The sequence below is a fragment of the Phacochoerus africanus genome, chromosome 4 (assembly GCF_016906955.1).
Source record: "Phacochoerus africanus isolate WHEZ1 chromosome 4, ROS_Pafr_v1, whole genome shotgun sequence".
Classification (NCBI taxonomy): Eukaryota; Metazoa; Chordata; class Mammalia; order Artiodactyla; family Suidae; genus Phacochoerus; species Phacochoerus africanus.
In genome coordinates this window covers 80,189,854-80,208,386 of record NC_062547.1, presented here as the reverse complement: position 1 = coordinate 80,208,386, position 18,533 = coordinate 80,189,854, and the positions used below count along the sequence as shown (strand labels likewise).

The 18,533-nt window shown below is 46.4% G+C and overlaps 1 protein-coding gene across 3 annotated transcripts in view; it reads right to left on the bottom strand.

The window, feature by feature from the left end:
- Positions 1–18,533, bottom strand: part of COL23A1 (collagen type XXIII alpha 1 chain) — a 371,218-nt gene that overhangs the window by 60,598 nt on the left and 292,087 nt on the right. For all 3 annotated transcript variants that reach the window (XM_047777940.1, XM_047777942.1, XM_047777941.1), the window contains exon 3: positions 17,500–17,544. In XM_047777940.1, the coding sequence (XP_047633896.1) occupies positions 17,500–17,544 (45 nt within the window). The remainder of the gene's footprint in view (positions 1–17,499; positions 17,545–18,533) is intronic.

Here is an 18,533-nt window from a genome sequence, read left to right as displayed (position 1 = left end):
GAAGGAAGTTCCAGAAGCTGAGTGGAGGAAGTGCATCAAGGAGCAGGGTTTGGTCACTGTGCTGATTGCTGCTCGCAGTTACATGAGGCAAAGACTGGGTCCTGACAGCTGGACCTAGTGATGCAGAGGCCATGGACAAGAGGGGTAGTGGGAGTGGGCATCTGATGGGAGGGGAAGGGGAGAAGAGCTTTTGAGTTCTGCTGCAAAGGGGAGCAAAGACACAGAGCAGTTGCTTTGGTGGCAAGGAGTCCAGAGAGGGGTATTTCTTCAAGGTGAGAAGCACAGCAGTAAGCCTGCACAATGGGAGTCACCAGCAGGGAGGGGAAGATCCAACACGTTGGAGAAAGGGGGAGTCCTGGAGCCATGTCCTTGGGAAAGTGAGAGGGACTGGCCCTGGCATAAGAGGTGGCATCGGCTGGGGGCGGGAGCCTGGACAGGTCGTCTGTGGGAACGGGCAGGGAGGTGTTGCATGGTGCTACAGGTGTGCAGGTGTGCAGGTGGGACCTGCGGACATTCTCGCAACTGCTCACTCCAACTGGGCCAGTGAAGTAGGGAGCAAGCTATCAGCCACGAGGGATGGTGGTAGAGGGGGGTGGAGGGGCTTAGGGTGTGAAGGGCCTCTATGTGGCTATCAGGAACCCCAGGACTCCACAAAGAAGTGGTGCTGGAGAGAGGGCTGGAGACCCAGGAGCTGAAACTCACTAGCAGTGATGAGGGATATGCCTGGGATCAGAGATGCCTCAAATATGCTGACCCACTGCCCTCCGGTCTCCACATGGAGGCTAGAGTGGAGTCTTCAAAGATGCAAGTCTGATCATGGAAAGCCCATCCCCTGACTCCTCACTTTCCCATTGTTCTTAGGACAAAGACCCAAATCCAAAGCTCCACTCCACCACACTCCTTCACCTGAGCCCCTTGAGCCCCTGGGAGAAGAGCTATTATTACTAGAGGGTGGTGGGCAGGCCAGTGGTTATGAGGACAAAGTCAAGTTGGGTTCATACCTTAGCATGAATCAGGATAAATTCCAAAAGGATCAAAGATTTACATGCTTTTTAAAAAACCATAAAAATCTTAGAGGAAAATGTGGCAAAATTCCTTTCTAATCATGCAGAGGGGCAAGCTTCCCCAAGTGCAGTTCATAATCTGGAAGGTATAACATAAGGTCTGATCCAACCATATAAAAACAAAAATGCCCGCAAGGCAGAAAGCACTGTCAGCAATGCAGAAGCCAGAGTGGAAACATGTTTCTAACTCATGCCACAGAAGCTAGATACCTTGGTATAAAAATTCTCCTACAAACATCAACAACCTAATAGAAAAATGGCCAAAAGATATGAATAGTGAGTACACGGAAAAGAAAATACAGCCCTTAACATGCAAAACAAAAGGAAACCTTCATTCATGATCAAAGAAACGAAAGTGAAAGTGAAAGCTATAATCATAGTAGAATAGAAAAAGTGAAAAAAAATCTGTTGACATCACGTGGTGGGAGATGAGGACACTCACCTCACACACGGATTGAGAAAGGATGAAAGGGTCCATTCTCAGAGAGTGATTTGGCAATACTAATTAAGATTTAACAGGTTTGTGCCAATTGCCACAGTGATCCTCTTGGAAATTGATTCCACAGATATATTAACATGTATATAAGAGGACAGGTGTATAAGATTACTGGTAGCAGAAGTGGCTGAGATAATAAAAACATGAGAAGCAGCTCAAGGGGAGCTGCTTAAAGAAAAGATGGGGTGCTTATTCAAATGGCATACTATGCAGCTGTGAAAAAGACTAAAGTAATTCTGTATGTTCAAACATGGAATGATCTCCCAGGCATGTTGTTATGTGTTCTTTTTTTTTTTTTCTTTTGGCTGCCTGACAGAATATGGAGTTCCCAGGCCAGGGATTGAATCCGAGCTGGAGCTGTGACCTACACTGCAGGTGTGGCAATGTCGGATCCTTAGGATCCTTAGGATCCTTAACACACTGTGCTAGGCCAGGGATTGAACTTGAGACACCATTGATCCCATTGTGCCATAGGGGGAACTCCATATTGTTACATTTTTTAAAAAAGACATGTAACACTATGTTAATAGGCACCCATTTGTGCTACAAAGAAATCAGTAGACTTTTATTTGTGTAAACGTGGAACATCTCTGGGTGTAGACAGAAGAATGTGGTCATTAGGTTTTGAGGACAGGAGTGGGAGGAGAGACTACCTTCATCATTGACTTTTTTTTTTAAACCCACTTCTCTCTCTCTCTCTCTTTTGCTGCACCCCAGCATGTGTGGAAGTTCCTGGGTCAGGGATTGAACCTCAGCCACAGCAGTGACAATGGCGGATCCTTAACCCATGGGCCACCAGGGAACTCCCACCATGGACTCTGTGATGCCACTGGATGCACGTGTAGAGCTACCAGGTCTGACAAGCCAATAAGCTTTAACTTAAAAGTGGCTGGAGTGAGCTCTGAATTTTTGTCTGGTCCTCCGGCTTTTGCTGCCTTTCTGCACACCCACCATGTTCCCTCTAAGAAAGCTCAGACAGAGATTATCAGTCTGAGGGCTTGGGGTCCTGAGAGTGGAGCCTGGGGCCTGGTATGAAGGGCAGCTCAAGAGACGAAGGAGAAATCATCCTCACTTAGGGCTCATCATGCCCTGGAAACTCCACTGCCTGCTCTCTCCAGCCATCTCACTTAACCCCTGCTGCACCTCAGCGGCACACTTTACAGATGAGGAAACTGAGGCTCAGAAAGGTCACATCCTGCTCTGAGCTGAGCAGAACCTGGGTGGCCTGACTTAGGGCCTAACAAAGTGCAAACTCTTACCACTATTTTTTTTTTTTTTTTGCTTTTTTAGGGCCGCACCTGTGGCATATAGAGGCTCCCAGGCTAGGGGTTGAATTGGAGCTACAGCTACTGGCCTACGCCACAGCAGCAGCAATGCAGGATCTGAGCCGTGTCTGCGACCTACACCATAGCTCATGGCAACACCAGATCCTTAACACACTGATCGAGGCCAGGGATTGGACCCACAACCTCATGGTTCCTAGTCGGATTCGTTTCCCTGCACCACAAATGGAATGCCACAAAGTGCAAACTCTTTTGGCAGAAAGAGCTCTGATGTTTACTGAGTGTCTCCTGTGGTCCCCAGGAGGGTGTCTGGCATGTCAGAGGTCACCCAGCTCGTGGGGAGCAGTTCAGGCCAGAAGCAGCCCTGTGGGACCCCAAACCCATGGCGCCATCCACCATCCTCAGAGGGGTGGCCTGAGTGGGAATAGCAGCATTCCAGAGACTAAGCCCATCAGTGATGGGACAGGACGAACCTGGCCCAACTCAGAGACTCCAAAACACACCAAGCCACCACCTCTCTTGGGCCCAGCTGGCGCCATTTCACCAGCCACCATCACTTAGCACTGGCACCATCATTACAGCCTCCTTCCCCCACCCCCCACTTTCTTTTTTTTGGCTGTGCCCACAGCATGTGGAACTTCCCAGGTCAGGGACTGAACCCTTGCCACAGCAGTGATCCAAGTTGCTGTGGTGACAATGTCGGATTCTTAACCGGCTGTGTCACAAGAGAACTCCCAGCTACCTTCTTCTGGACACCCCAACCCACCAGTCAGAGGGGCCTTTTAGAAACGCCCACCTTTCCCACGGCTTCCTACTGCACGTGGAATAACATTCAGGACTCTCAGGACACAGCAGTCCTGAGTGGCCCTGCTCCTTGCCGATCGGTCACCCTTAGCCACGGGCTGGGCCCCACCTGTCTCTCTCGGTTCCCCAAGGGGCCAGCTCTCTTGGGCCCCAGGACATTCATACCTGCTTTCATGACTGTGACATTGAAGACATCTCTCTCTACTCTTCTCCTCACTGGATTCTATCACAGCTCCCCCCAGCCCCGTTGCCTTACAAGCACTTATGACGCTATTTTTTTTTTTTTCTTCTTTTTTGGCCGCTCTGCAACATATACCGTTCCCGGGCCAGGGATCAGATTCGAGCCACAGTTGTGATCTACACCATAGCTGCAGCGACTCGGGATTCTTTAATGCATTGTGCTGGGCCAGGGATTGAACTTGAGTCCTGGGGCTGCAGAGACACCGCTGATCCCATTGGGCCACAGAGGGAACTCCGCTCATTACATTCTTTACTCCTGAAGCTTATTTGCATTTTGTTTATGGTCTGTCAGCCCCACCAGCAAGGCAGCTCCCTGACAGTGGGGACCCTGAATACCTGGCTTCCTGCCTTTTCCTTATAGCCTAGAAGAGGACCTGGCAGGCACAAACACTTTGTAAATATGCACTGAAAGGATGAGAGGGGAGAAGGTCAGGAGGGCCGAGCCCTTAGCTGGCGACCCGACCCCTTGGTATCCACTCATGACCCCTCAGGATACCAAAATCCAAAGATGCTCAAATCCTTTGTATAAAATGGCTCTTTTTGCATATAACCATACACATCTTTCTGCATATTTGAAATTATTTCTACATATAATACCACACACAATGTAAATGCTATGTAAATAGTTACTGGCTCACAGCAAATTCAAATTTTATTTTTTTGGAACCTTCTGAAAGTTTTAAAAAAGAGAGTTCTCATTGTGGCTCAGTGGTTAAAAGCCTGACTGGTATCCATGAAGACGGGGGTTTGATCCCTGGCCTTGCTCAGTGGGTTAAAGATCTGGCGTTGCTGCAAGTTGTGGTGTAGGTTGCAAACACGGCTCAGATCTGGCATTGCTGTGGCTCTGGTGTAGGCTGGCAGCTGCAGTTCTGATTCGACCCCTAGCCTGGGAACTTCCATATGTCACAAGCATGGCCCTAAAAAGAAAAAAAAACAACAAAAAAACCCCTGGGAGTTCCCTGGTGGTCTAGTGGTTAGGATTTGGTGCTTTCACTGCTGTAGCCCGAGTTCAATCCTTGGTCTGGGACCTGAGATCCCACATCAAACCACTGCACACTGTGGCAAACAAAACAACACCCTCCATATGGTTGGTTGAATCCACAGATATGGACCCCGCAAATATGGAGAGCCAACTGTACGGGGTTTGTGCTGTGGCTGCCAGCAGCCTCTGGAGATGGCCTCTACGGCCCACAGTGAGCTGGCCAGCCAAGAGTGGTGGGTGCGGTGGAGGGCTTGGCTCTGGCTGTCCGGTGGAGGGGTGGGGGTGGGGGTGGTCCCTGCTTCGAAAGTGAGGCTGGGTGCAGGGCCTCCAGGCAACCATGTGGTGGTCCCACCATGGCCCGGCCCCATTCCTCACCCAGCTTTCAAACATGTGTTTCAGGCACTGGCTGGATGTGCTGCCTTTGCTGTCAGGAATGTGGGAGCAATTAAATCAGAGCCAGATGAGCTGAGAAATAAATGAGTCTGAGGGAGTAGAGGGTTCCATGATTCTGGGGCCTTTTTCACTGAACTGACGAGGGCTGAGAGGGACAGGCTTTCCTAAACTGGGGGCCACACCCTCTCACCCCCTCAAGGTTAGGAGCAAAGAAGTAGTGGGGGGACTGGGGTGGGGCCAGAGTGCCCACGTAGATCACTTAGTTCTGGGGCTGGTCATTTCCTGAGTGTTTCCCAAAGGCTATATTCCTGGAGATGCAAACTGGGAAGAATTCCCACAGCCTGGCCAGTGCTCAACCCACACCCCTGGAAGTGGGCTGGTCTTAGGGCCCGAGGCTGCTGGGGTCACGGTCCCTGCCCACAGCCCACACCTACTCCTCTGGGTTGTGCCTGGACTTCTAGCTCCCAGGCCTGCTCCCTGCTCTGCCGGACAGGCCCAGCCCTCTGCCCCTCCCCACTCAGCCAGCTCAGGGCCCTGGCTCTTGACCTGTGACTATAAACCTGCCATGGGGACAGCAACTTTCTACCATGTTTCTGGGGCTTCCTCAGTGGAGCAGAGTGACCAAGGGCTTTTAAATTGAATTTGCAGGTAGATGAAATGAAACTTGGAGGCTATCAAATCCAGAGCTGCTAATGAGGGGGTGAGCTGGGCCCTTAGCTCAGGCTTCAAGCCCTGAATTTTTGTTTTCCTTTTGCTTTTTAGTGGTGCACCACAACATATGGAAGCTCCCAGGCTAGGGGTCCAAATGGAGCCATAGCTGCTAGCCTACACCACAGCCACAGCAACACAAGATCCAAACTGTGTCTGCAACCTACATCACAGCTCACGGCAACGCTGGACCTTAACCCACTGATCAAGGCCGGGGATCAAACCTGTGTCCTCATGGAAACTAGTCGGGTTCTTAATCTGCTGAGCCACAATGGGAATTCCATGGCCCTGGATTTACTTAGGCCAGTACTGCCAGGGAGGGTCAAGGCCTCAGAACCTGTCTCTCCAGCAGGCGAGCTCTAGACCTTGAGTGAGGGCCTGTTTTCTTGGAGGCAGAGTCTGCTTCTGTGAAGTGTAGGGAGTACTGCTCCCTGCGTCTCCGGACTTGTAGGAGGATTGAGTGAGATACTGTGCGTTTGTACAGTGCCCAGGACAGGAGGGGCACAGGGGAGGCACCAAAACTCAATGCTGGCTGCAGTGACGTGCATTCACATGTGTAGACACACACACACATACACACACACCCCTCAGATCATGGGGAGAAGAAAAACACAGACGGTGGTTTTCCCTTGTTTGGTTTCATGTTTCTGAACAAACCCTGACTGTACAACAGGTTTGAAGATGGCACCTTCTGAAATGGCACCTCAGAGGCACCTCCAGCATTTTGGTGGTGATGTCACTGTCAGGTATGAGGCTATATCCCTGGAATTCAGGGACAAACGGCCAATCTTGGCCTGGAGGTTTGCTCTGGCAATTCCCTTATGCAGACACTGTGCAGACAGTAGTGTTGATTAGAAGCCTGAGTGGAAAGTAAACACATAACATTAAAAAAAAAAAACCCAAAACCCCGGTTCTATTGAGATGAACTTCACTCTTTTAAAAATACACACTTCAGGAGTTCCCGTCGTGGTGCAGTGGTTAACGAATCCGACTAGGAACCACGAGGTTGCGGGTTCGATCCCTGCCCTTGCTCAGTGGGTTAACGATTCAGCGTTGCTGCGATCTGTGGTGTAGGTCGCAGACGTGGCTCAGATCCTGCGTTGCTGTGGCTCTGGCATAGGTTGGCAGCTATAGATCCGATTGGACCCCTAGCCTGGGAACCTCCATATGCCGTGGGAGCAGCCCAAGAAATGGCAAAAAGACCAAAAAAAAAAAAGAATAAAAAAATAAAAATACACACTTCAGTGATTTTTGGTATATTTGCAGGATTATGCAATAATCACCATTATGTAATTTGTTTCCTTCATTTTTGAAAGATAGTTTTGCTAGATGTAAGATTCTAGGTTGGTGGCTCTTTACTTTTAGCCCTTTGAATGGGTCAGGGCATCCCACTGCCTTCTGGCCTCCATTGTTTCTTTCTTTTTTTTTTTTCTTTTTTTTTATTACCCAGTGAATTTTATTACATTTATGGCTGTGCAATGATCATCACAACCAAATTTTATAGCATTTCCCTCCCAGACCCTCAGTGCATCCCCTCACCCCCCAACCTGTCTCATTTGGAAACCATAAGTTTTTCAAAGTCTGTGAGCCAGTATCTGTTCTGCAAAGAAGTTCATTGTGTCCTTTTTTCAGATTCCACATGTAAGTGAGAGCATTTGATGTTGGTGTCTCATTGTCTGACTGACTTCACTTAGCATGATAATTTCTAGGTCCATCCATGTTGCTGCAAATGCCATTATTTCTTTCCTTTTTATGGCTGAGTAATATTCCATTGTGTATATGTACCACATCTTTATCCAATCCTCTGTTGATGGACGTTTAGGTTGTTTCCATGTCTTGGCTATTGTATATATTCTGCAATGAACATCGGCAATGTGTCTTTTCAAATCATGGTTTTCTCTGGCTAGATGCCCAGGAGTGGGTTTGCTGGATCAAATGGTAATTCTATTTTTAGTTTTCTGAGGCATCTCCATACTGTTTTCTACCGTGGTTGTACCAATTTACATTCCCACCAACAGTGTAAGAGGGTTCCCTTTTCTCCATACTCTCTCCAGCATTTATTGTTTGTAGACTTTTTGATGATGGCCGATCTTGGCCTCCATTGTTTCTGATGGGAAGTCAACTGTTAATCTTATTGGGGGTTCCCTTGCATGGATGAGTCACTTCTCTTTTGCTGCTTTCAAGATTTCCTCTTTGTCTTTGACTTTCAGTATTTTACTGTGATATGTCTGTTATCTTTGCATTTATCTTACTTAGAGTATATTGAGCTCCTTGGATTTGTAGATTAATGTCTTCAGCAAATCCGGAAAGCTTTCAGCCATTATTTCCTCAAAACTTCTTCTTCTTTTTTTTTTTTAAAGGTCCACACCTGAGGCATATGGAAGTTCCCAGGCTAGGGGTCGGATTGGAGCTATAGCTGCTGGCCTATGCCACAGCCACGGCAACACCAGATCTGAGCTGTGTCTGTGACCTACACCACAGCTCATGGCACTGCTGGATCCTTAACCCACTGAGCTGGGCCAGGGATCAAACCTGAGTCCTCACGGATACTAGTCAGGTTCATTACCGCTGAGCTACAACAGGAACTGCTCTTCAAAACTTTTTATGCTCCTTTCTCTTTTCCTGTCTTTCTGGGATCCCCATTGTATGTATTCTGGTGTGTCTGAAGATGTCCTACATTTCTCTGAGGCTTTGTTTTTTGTATTTTTTTTTCATTCCAGTTTTTCCTCTGTTCTTCAGACTTCATATTCTCTATCCATCTATCTTCAAGATCCATCTATTCTTTAGCTAGTTCATTTCTACTGTGGAACACCTCTAAGGAATTTCTAATTTTGGTAAAGTCCAATTTATTTTTATTCTTTTGTCACTTATGATTTTGGGATCTGAAAAACCACTTCTTAACCCAAGGTCATGAAGATTTACGTCTATGTTTTCTTATAAGGATTTTATAATTTTACCTCTTACATTTAGGTGTTTGACACATTTTGATTTATTTGTGTGTGTGTGTCATATGAGGAAGGAGTTCAATTTCATTCTTTGTATTAACTAGTCTTAAAATCATTGAATTATCTTGGCATTTTTGTAAAAAATAAATTGATGGTAAATGTAAGGATTTCTGAATATCAATTCTATCCTGTTGATGTATTTAACCTTATTCCAGTACCACACTACCTTGATAACTAAAGCTTTGTATTAAGTTATAAAATTGGAAAGGGTGGGGCCTTTACCTTTATTCTACTTTTTCAAGGTGTTTAGGCTATTCTGGATTCTTTGCATTTCCATATCAATTTGAGAATCAATTTGCAACTTAAAAAATTTCCAAGTGGAATTTTGATGGGGATTATATTGAAACTATAAATTAATTTGTGAAATATTGCCATATTAACACTGTATTGTCTTCCAATCCATGACTATGAATGTCTTACTATTTACTTAGGTCTTCCTTAGTTTCTCTCAACAATATTTTATAGTTTCCACTGTACAAGTCTTATGCTTATTTTATTACAATTTTCTCTAAGTATTTTATTGTTTTTCAAGCTTTTATAAGTGAAACTGCTTTCTTAATTTCATTAAAAGCTTCTTCATTGCTAGTGTATAGAAATACAATTGATTTCTCTCTCTTTCTTTTTAAGGGCTGCACCCCCAGCACATGGAAGTTCCTAGGCCAGGGGTTGAATCAGAGCTGCATCTGCTAGCCTATGCTGCAGCCACAGCAATGACAGATCCGGGTCATGTCTGCAATCCACACAGCAGCTTGCTGTAATGTCAGATCCTTCAACCCACTAAGCAAGGCCAGGGTTCGAACCTGCATCCTCAACGATACTAGTTGGGTTCCTAACCCTCTGAGCCACAATGGGAACTCCAAAATAGAACTGATTTTTGTATACTGACCTTGTGTTATGCAAACTTGCCGAACATCTTTATTAGCTCCAATTAATTTTTTGTGGATTCTTTATATAAGTAAATAAATCAATAAATAGCATGATCCAAATGACATTTAACAGCATTAATTATTAGGGAAATGCCAATCAAAACCACAATGAGATATTGCCTCATCCACTGTAATGGCTACTATAAAAAAAAAAAAAACAAACAGAAGAAAATGATACGTTAGTGAGGAAGTGAAGAAATTAGAAAATTTGTGCACTATTTGTGGGTTTATTTATGGGCTCTGGATCTTGTTCCTTTGGTCTATGTGTCAGTTTAATGCTAGTACTATACTTCTTTGATTACTATAGCTTTATAGTATAGCTTTGAAATCAGGAAATGTGAGGCCCTCTATTTTGTTCTTCTTTCTCAGGATTGCTTTAGCTATGTGGGGTTTAAAAAATCCATTTACATTTAACGTAATTGCTCAGAAGGTAGGATTTATGTGAGTCAATTTTCTATTTAATTTCTGTATGTTTTATATCTATTTTGTTCCTCTATAACCATCTTATTCCTTCTTTTTTTTTTGTTAACTAGATCTTTCCTAGTGTACGATTTTAATTTCTTATATCTCCTATATTTTTGGGAATTATTTTCTTAGTAGTTGCCCTGATTTATAATTAGTACCTTAATTTAAAATAACCTGGAGTTATTGGAGTTTCTGCTGTGGCATATTGGGATCAGTAGCATCTCGGCAGCACCAGGATGCAGGTTTGATCCCTGGCCTGGCATAATGGGTTAAAGGATCTGGTGTTGCAGCTGCATTGTTGGCTGCAACTGTGGTTTGGATCTGATCCCAGGCCTGGGAACTCCATATGCTGTGGGGTAACCAAAAATGAAAAAAACCAAAACAAGGCCCTGATTTGGATTCATAACAATTTACCTTCAATGCTATACAAATACTTTGCTCCAACAGAGCTGTTTGTTATCTCTTTGAACTATTATTGTCATAAATTACTGTTTTATCTATTATAAGTCCATCAGCACAGTTCTTTCATTATTGCTTAATGCAATTCACATTTAAATCAGAAGAGAGAAAAGAGTTATAAATAAAAATATATTGTCTTTCATATTTATCTTTTACCTCATTGAAGCTCTTTATTTCTGTGGTGGATTTAAATTACTGTCTAGTGTCCTTTAACTTCAGACTAAAGGAAACTCTTTACTATTTTTTTTTGTCTTTTTGCCTTTTCTAGGGCCGCTCCCTCGGCATATGGAGGTTCCCAGGCTAGGGGTCTAATCGGAGCTGTAGCCACCTGCCTATGCCAGAATCACAGCAACGTGGGATCCGAGCCGTGTCTTCGACCTACACCACAGCTCATGGCAATGCTGGATCCTTAACACGCTGAGCAAGGCCAGGGACTGAACCCGCAACCTCATGGTTCCTAAGTTGGATTCATTAACCACTGCACCATGACGGGAACTCCACACTTTACTATTTCTTGCAGGGAGGGCTGCTAGTGATGAATTCTCTTCATTTTTGTTTACCTGGGCAAGTCCTGATTTCTCCTTCACTTTTTAAGTATAGTTTTTCTGGGTATAGATTTCTTTGTTGACAGTGTTTTCCTTTTTTCATCACTTTGAATATGTCATACCAACTGCCTTTGGGTTTTTATGGTTTCTGATGAGAAACTGGCTATTAATCTTATTGAGGATCCCTTTTTTGTGATGAGTCATCGTTTTGCTGCTTTTGTGATTCTCTCTTCAGTGCCGTTGGGGAAGGTAGCAGGCAGGTCCAACTCTTGGCAGTGGAGGGTGCCAAATTGGGTGGTGAGGCAGCTGCCAAGGTGTTTTTTTAAAAAAATATTCTCAGAGTTCCCACTGTGGCTCAGTGGGTTAAGAACCTGATTAGTATCGATGAGGATGTGTGTTCGATCCCTGGCCTTGCTCAGTGGATTAATGACCCAGCATTGCTGTGAGCTGGAGCTCAGGTTGCAGACATGGCTCAGATCTAGCGTTGCTATGGCTGTGACACGGGCCAGCAGCTGTAGCTCCGATTCAAGCTCTAGCCTGGAACTTCCATATGCCGTGGGTGCAGCCCTAAAAAGAAGAAAAAAAGATTTTTTCTTCATTTTTTTCCTTTTGGTAATGTGGCTATGGTTTACTTAGATGTGGAACTCTTTAAGCTATTTCTTCATATATTCCTTCTGCCTTGCTCTTTCTTATATCCTCTACTGAGGCCCCCATTATATATATTTTGGCATACTTGATAGTGTCCCACAGGTCTCTGAGATTCTGTTCATTTTTCTTCATTATTTTTTCTTTCTCTTTCTTAGACAGGATCATTTTATTTGTCCCACCTTCAAGATTGCTGATTCTTTCTTCTGTCAGCCCAAATCTACTGCTGAGCCCCTTTAATAAATTTTTCATTTCAGTAATTGTACTTTACTGCTCCAGAATTTCTGTTTTCCTTAAAAAATACTTTCTCGGAGTTCCCATTGTGGTGCAGTGGAAACAAATCCAACTAGTAACCATGAGGATGCAGGTTCAATCCCTGGTCTTTCTCAGTGGGTTGGGGGTCCAGCATTGCCATGAGCTGTGGTGTGGGTTGCAGACGTGGCTCATATACTGCATTGCTGTGGCTGTGGCTGGCAGCTGTAGCTTCGATTCATCCCCTAACCTGGGAACTTACATATGCCATAGGTGCAGCCCTAAAAAGCAGAACAATCAAGCAAACAACAAAAACACACACTCTCTCTCTATTGATATTTTCCATTTGGTGGTACATATTTTTTGTGGCTTCTTAAAATTCTTTATGGACATGGTTTCCTTTAGTTCTTCAAACATATTTATAATAGCCAATATAAAATCTTTGTCTAGTAAGTTCATCTGGGATTCCTCATTGACAGTTTTCATTGACTGTTTCCCCTCTTTTATTGTCATAGTTTCTTGTATCTTTGTGTATCTCATATTTTTTTTTTTTTTTTAAAAACTGGGCATTTCAAATAACCTAATATGGCTACTCTGGAAATTAGATATCCCTTCTCCTTTCCAGGGTTTGTGGTTGTTGCTGTTTGTTCAGGGGCTCTCCTGAGCTAATTCTCTTAAGTATGTACTCTGTTATGTGAGGCTGCTGAATCCTCTGCTTGGATCGCTTAATTGTCAGCTTAGATAGAGCTTTCCTTTAATGCCTTGAACTGGTGAGTCTCTCATGCTGTGCCAAGGGCCTCTTTGGGTGTGTTGGAATATATCTTCAGTGCTCTGCCAGGCTACAACTCTGCCTTTGCCTTTACTTCCTTCTTGAGTGGAGCTTCAAGGTCAGTTAGAGGTGAGAAACTGAGGCTCTCTTAGGTCTTTCCCTGCACATGCATGTGTTTTCTAGATCCCAGGAATGTGCTGGAGCATTCTGAAGCCCCTTTGGACAGCTTATTCCTTAGATTTTTATTAAAGTCTCTGTGTCATCTTCTCATTTGCACCAATTAGTAGTACCACCTCAGGCAGCTGCGATGTTAAACAATTGCTGCTGATGTTTTTGGCAAGCACTCTGGGGACAGGACTTTTCCCACTGAGTGAGCTCCATATCAGGTCAAAAAAAGACAAGTTCTGTGCACTGGCTTTTCCAGGGAGCTAATAGACAATGACAGTTTTTGAGAGATGAAAATTTGGGGTGCCTCAAACTGTTCTGCCACCTCCAGTGGCTGATAGCTTTCATAGGTAGTGCCATTGAGAAGCTGATGGTTTTTAAGTCTGTTATGGGGCTGGCAGATGGGCAAGTTAAAATGCTACAGACCTCACTGTTTTCTGCAAGGTTCATATATTTTTCTTGAATTAACATTTCTTAGGTTGTTATCAGACATTAATATTCAGAATTCTGAAAAGGTCCATTTTTCCTAGTGTTCTTGCTGCTTTTATGGAGGACATCCAGATGTCATTACTCTACTATTCCAGAAGTGCTCCTTCCACTGGAATTTTAGAGAGTATTTCTTGGGGCCAGGGTAGATAAAAAACTCTAGCACTAAAACTGCTGACCTAAGGCTGGCAGCTGCAGAGATCCAAGGAGGGCCTCCATTTGTCTCTGCAGGCTGAGTACAAGCATCGGCCAAGCAGCGTTTGATTGTTTTCATCCTTATCTCTTCCTGCCTTGTAACTTATTATCCTTCATTTGCCCACCAGTCCCTCTTTCTCTCTCCCTGCCCCCCCTTTCCCGTCAACAAGCATTTATTGATCATCTCCTTAGTGCCTGGGCGTCAAGCTCCCACTCTGAGGAGCCCATGCTTTGGTGGAGGACATGTCTGCAAAGCAGACCACCAACAATGCAGGAAGTGCTGGGACAGAGGGATCGATATGGGTTGGGGTGAGGGGAAGCCAGGGGAGAGTGAGGGATGCTTCTGGGGAAAAGGGGAGTCTGGAGAGAGAAAGGATCTTACCTACATTCTCTAGCAAGAGGACCCCAAGGGCAGTGCTAGGCCTCTTCTGCTGAGAAATGGGCCAGTGGGGAGATGAGAAATCCATTCCATTACCATAGAGACGTATAAGCCCTGTCAGACCCGAGAGGCATATTCCAGGCAAAGGCTCCCACTGGGAGCTGGAGAGGACCTATCCCCACAGATGGGCAGGGTCAGCTCTGACTGCAGGTCTGTGGCACAGTAGGAAGCCAGATGCTGTCCCACTGAGCTAAAAAGAGCCTTTATCCCTGGGGCACAGGAAAAGCCTGGTTTGTGCAAGAGAAGGGCCTGAAGCCAGGAGGTGCATATGTGTGAAACTATCTAGAAATAAACAAGAGGCTCAGCCAAGCTAATCAGAGAGGGACATCTGCTCTCTGCTACTCACACCATCCTGTGACAGGCAGACAATCAGGACACCGCATGGGAAAGGGCAGTGAAGGGGAGGAGGTGCTGTCCACCCTTTGTCCAGCAGCTGCACTTAGATAAGACCTTTCTCCCCTTGGAGCCTCGGTTTCCTTATCTGCAAAATGGGGATAATAACCTATTCTTATCTTTTTATTTTTTTGGCTGCACCCATGGCACGTGGACGTTCCCAGGCCAGGGATCGAACCCACACCACAGCAGTGACCCGAGTTGCTGCAGTGACAATGCCGGATCCTTAACCTGCCATGCTACAAGAGAACTCCAACATATTCTTAGCTTTTGCAGGGCTCTGTGAGGATCATATGAGATGAAGGATTTGAAAGGACCCAGCACAGTCTCAGGGGCCCAGTATGTCCTTGTCTTTCTTTGACTTTAAGATTGTTGTAAATTAGAGTCATAATTCTAGTGGATTTTTGAGTAAGTTGTGTAACATTGGTACTAAAATAAGTCACTATGTATTCCTCATCTTCTTCCATAAAGGACATCAGGAGCTTACAATAAGAGGCAATAAAACCTTTTACAAGGACAGAAATGAGAAGTGAGTGATGAAGTGTGTATTTGGTAGGTTGATGGTGCAGAGGGATGATTACATCCAAAGTCCTTTGCAATCAAACACAAAACAGCCTCCAGCTTCTGCAAGTCAAAGCAAACAGAGTACCATGCAACACATTTCCTGCCACTGAACTCTGGGGAGTTTATCTGGAGGGCTTCTGTGTGAGCAGCTAGAGAGTGCAAACCTACAGCAACACAAGGGGACAAGAAGCCTGCACCCAGCGCCAGGAAGAAGAGTCTGAAATCCAGAGAAAACCTATTATCCCCAGTTCCAATCTGCTTGGAGTCCTCCTGGTGGTGAGCCCCTCTGGCATCACCGCCACGCCTCCCTTGTTGCTGAGAGGGTGAGCCTGTGTGCATTCATTATTTCTTTCACCCACTGTTCTGTGCATGTCCATTCCTGGAGCCTGCTGTGTGCCAGGCGCTGGGCTGGATACTGAAGACTCAGGTGAGTCTTCAGAGGGGTTAGAGAACGCTTTTTGGAGGAGATGCTTGAGCTAGACTTAACAAAGAGTAGTGAACTTGGGGTAAGAGTCTAGGTGGAGGGGGAGACATTCTGGGCTGAGGAGGACAGGAGAGTGCAGGCTCAGAGTAGGAGGGCCCCCGACATCCACCGTGAGGCTGGAGGTGGGGGACACGGTGAGAGTGGCAGAGAGAGCTGCAGGGGTCTGAGGTGAGAGGACAGGTCTGAGACATATTGAGGAGGGGGCTGATGGGGCTTTAGCGTGGGAGGGGGGAGGAAGGAGTCTAGGACGATGCCCCGGTGTCTGCACAGGGAACCAGGTGGCTGGCGGTCCCTCCTTGCAAGAGGGAGCAGGTTGGCAGAGGGGCTGGGCTCAGTGGGGCCAGGTCCAGACTCTGCGACCAGAGGAGATGAGTTGGCTAAAGACAGGAACTGGGGGGACAGTCAGTATTATGGGGGGGGGGCAGAGCCACAGGGGTAGGAGAGAGGAGAGAAGAAGGCCAAGGGCAGATCCATGGAAGCAAGTGGGGTCCCCTAGGAGAGGCTAACAACAAGGGGTCAGAAGTGTGGGAGGAAATGCCGGCCAGGGTCAGCAGGGAATCCGGGGGAGTGGCCGATGTGAGGGTCAGGAAGCAAGACGACAAGGCGTCTGCTGGTGTGGACATCAGGGGGTCAGCAGTAACTCTGGCCAAGAGGATGTGAGTGCAGTGATGGTGAGAGACGCAAGGGGCTGTGAGGAGTGGGAGGCAGGCAGAGCAGGGAGGGTGTGTGGCTTCTGAGGGACACTGCAGTGGGGGAGGGGAACTGCAGAGAGGGTACGCTTGGGGTGAAATGAAAATGGCAGGAGGGAGGTGAGTCTGCAGCTTGTGTGGAAGGAAGGTGACGGGATCTTCTCCCGGCGGCTCTGCCCAGGGCAGGCCAGCAAGTCTGGGGAGGGAAAGGGGACACACGGGAGGACCATCTTGGGTTGAGGGACCCACGGCAGTGACTGCGGGTGACGGGATCACCATCGAGTCCCACAAAGACAGGAGGCTGTTTCAGAGTGGGAGACCAGGGGCTAAAGGTTCTGAGGCTGATAATGAGATTTGGGGGGTGGCCAAGGGCACAGAGGGGGGCTGTCATTGGAATGGTGACACTTGGTGTTGTGTCAAGAAGCTAAAAAAGATGGGTCCAGAGATTATCATCCGTGAAGTGAGCCAGACAAAGACAAGTATGATATCCCCTATGTGCAATCTAAAAAAATGATGCACATGAACTTACATACAAAGCAGAAACAGATCCTCAGACAGAGAAAACAAACTTCTGGTTACCAAAGGGGGCGGTGGGGAGGGATAAATTAGGAGTTTGGGATTAACACATACACACTACGATATACAAAAGAGTTAACCAACTGGGACGTACTGTATAGCACAGGAACTCTACCCGGTATTTTGCAATAACTTATAAGGGAAGAGAATCTGAAAAAAATGACAGATGTATAACTGAATTACTCTGCTCTACACCTGAAACTGACACGACACTGTAAATCAACTATACTTCAATTTAAAAAACAAATAAATAAAATAGAAAAACATTAAAAAAAAAGATGCAAAGAAAGGCATTATTGGGCACTGTGGCTCTGGGGACGGGGGCTGGAATTGGAGGGAAGATGAGGACACTGCCTAGGACCAAGGGTCCTGAGTTGGGGAGTGGTTCTGGGATTGGCACCTCCAGCCAGGTCCCAGGTCAACGGCAGACTTCCAGACCTAAGGCCAGGAACCAGGAAAACCCAGGACTCACCGGGATCGCCTCGTCTTCCAGGCTTGCCACGCCGTCCAGGGGGCCCTAGAGACAGGAGAACAAGGATGGACTTGTTAAGAAGAGAAGCCAGTGGGATTGGGCACAGCTTGCCTGCTGCCAGCCCCACAATGCTCACCAGTAAGAGCAGCCTAGGGACACCCTGCCTAGCACCCTGCTGGCTGGGGGAGGGGAGTGGAGTGGGGGATAGCCTGCCCTTGCCCCCTCTTCCAGATCCTCCCCTGTCAGCTGCATTCTCACCCCTCACTCATTCATTCAGTTGCTCAGTTATCTGTGCATTATTTCATTCACAAGTGCTTCCCCATTCAGAAAAGTTTACTGCCTGGAAACACTTGAGGCAGAAGAGTTTGCATCTGAAAAACTTCAGACTTACGTGAAAAACAAGGCTGACGGTGGGAGTTATCTTATGAAAGCCTTGACAGAGGCTTTTTATTTTAATTTATTTTTTATGTTTTTGTCTTTTCACTTTTTAGGGCTGTACCTGCAGCATATGGAGGTTCTCAGGCTAGGGGTCTAATCGGCAGCCAAGGACTGTGGAGTAGCCACCAGCCTACACCACAGTCACAGCAGCGCCAGATCTGAGCCGCATCTGCAACCCTATAACACAGCTCACGACAATGTGAGATCCTTAGCCCACGGAGCAAGGCCAGGGATCGAACTCGCAACCTCATGGTTCCTAGTTGGATTCGTTTCCACTGCACCACGAGGGGAACTCCCTGACAGAGGCTTTTTAACATTCACGCAAATAAAATGACAGAGACAACACACCACATAAAAATGCTAGCATGGCATCTCAAATGCTTCAACTCGGGGATCGAAGGCTCTGTCCTCACCATGCACTGTCCTTCCTTCACTCCCTAGACCCTTTGGAACCTCCCTCTCCTCTCCCACAGCTCCCGGGAGACGTTTATAAATTTCTTGTCATTTATTGCACAAAATGTGCACACCAATGCACATTCTCTTCGGTATCTAGTCCTTCAGCCACATGATTTTAGCCTTTTTGTTTGTTTGTTTTG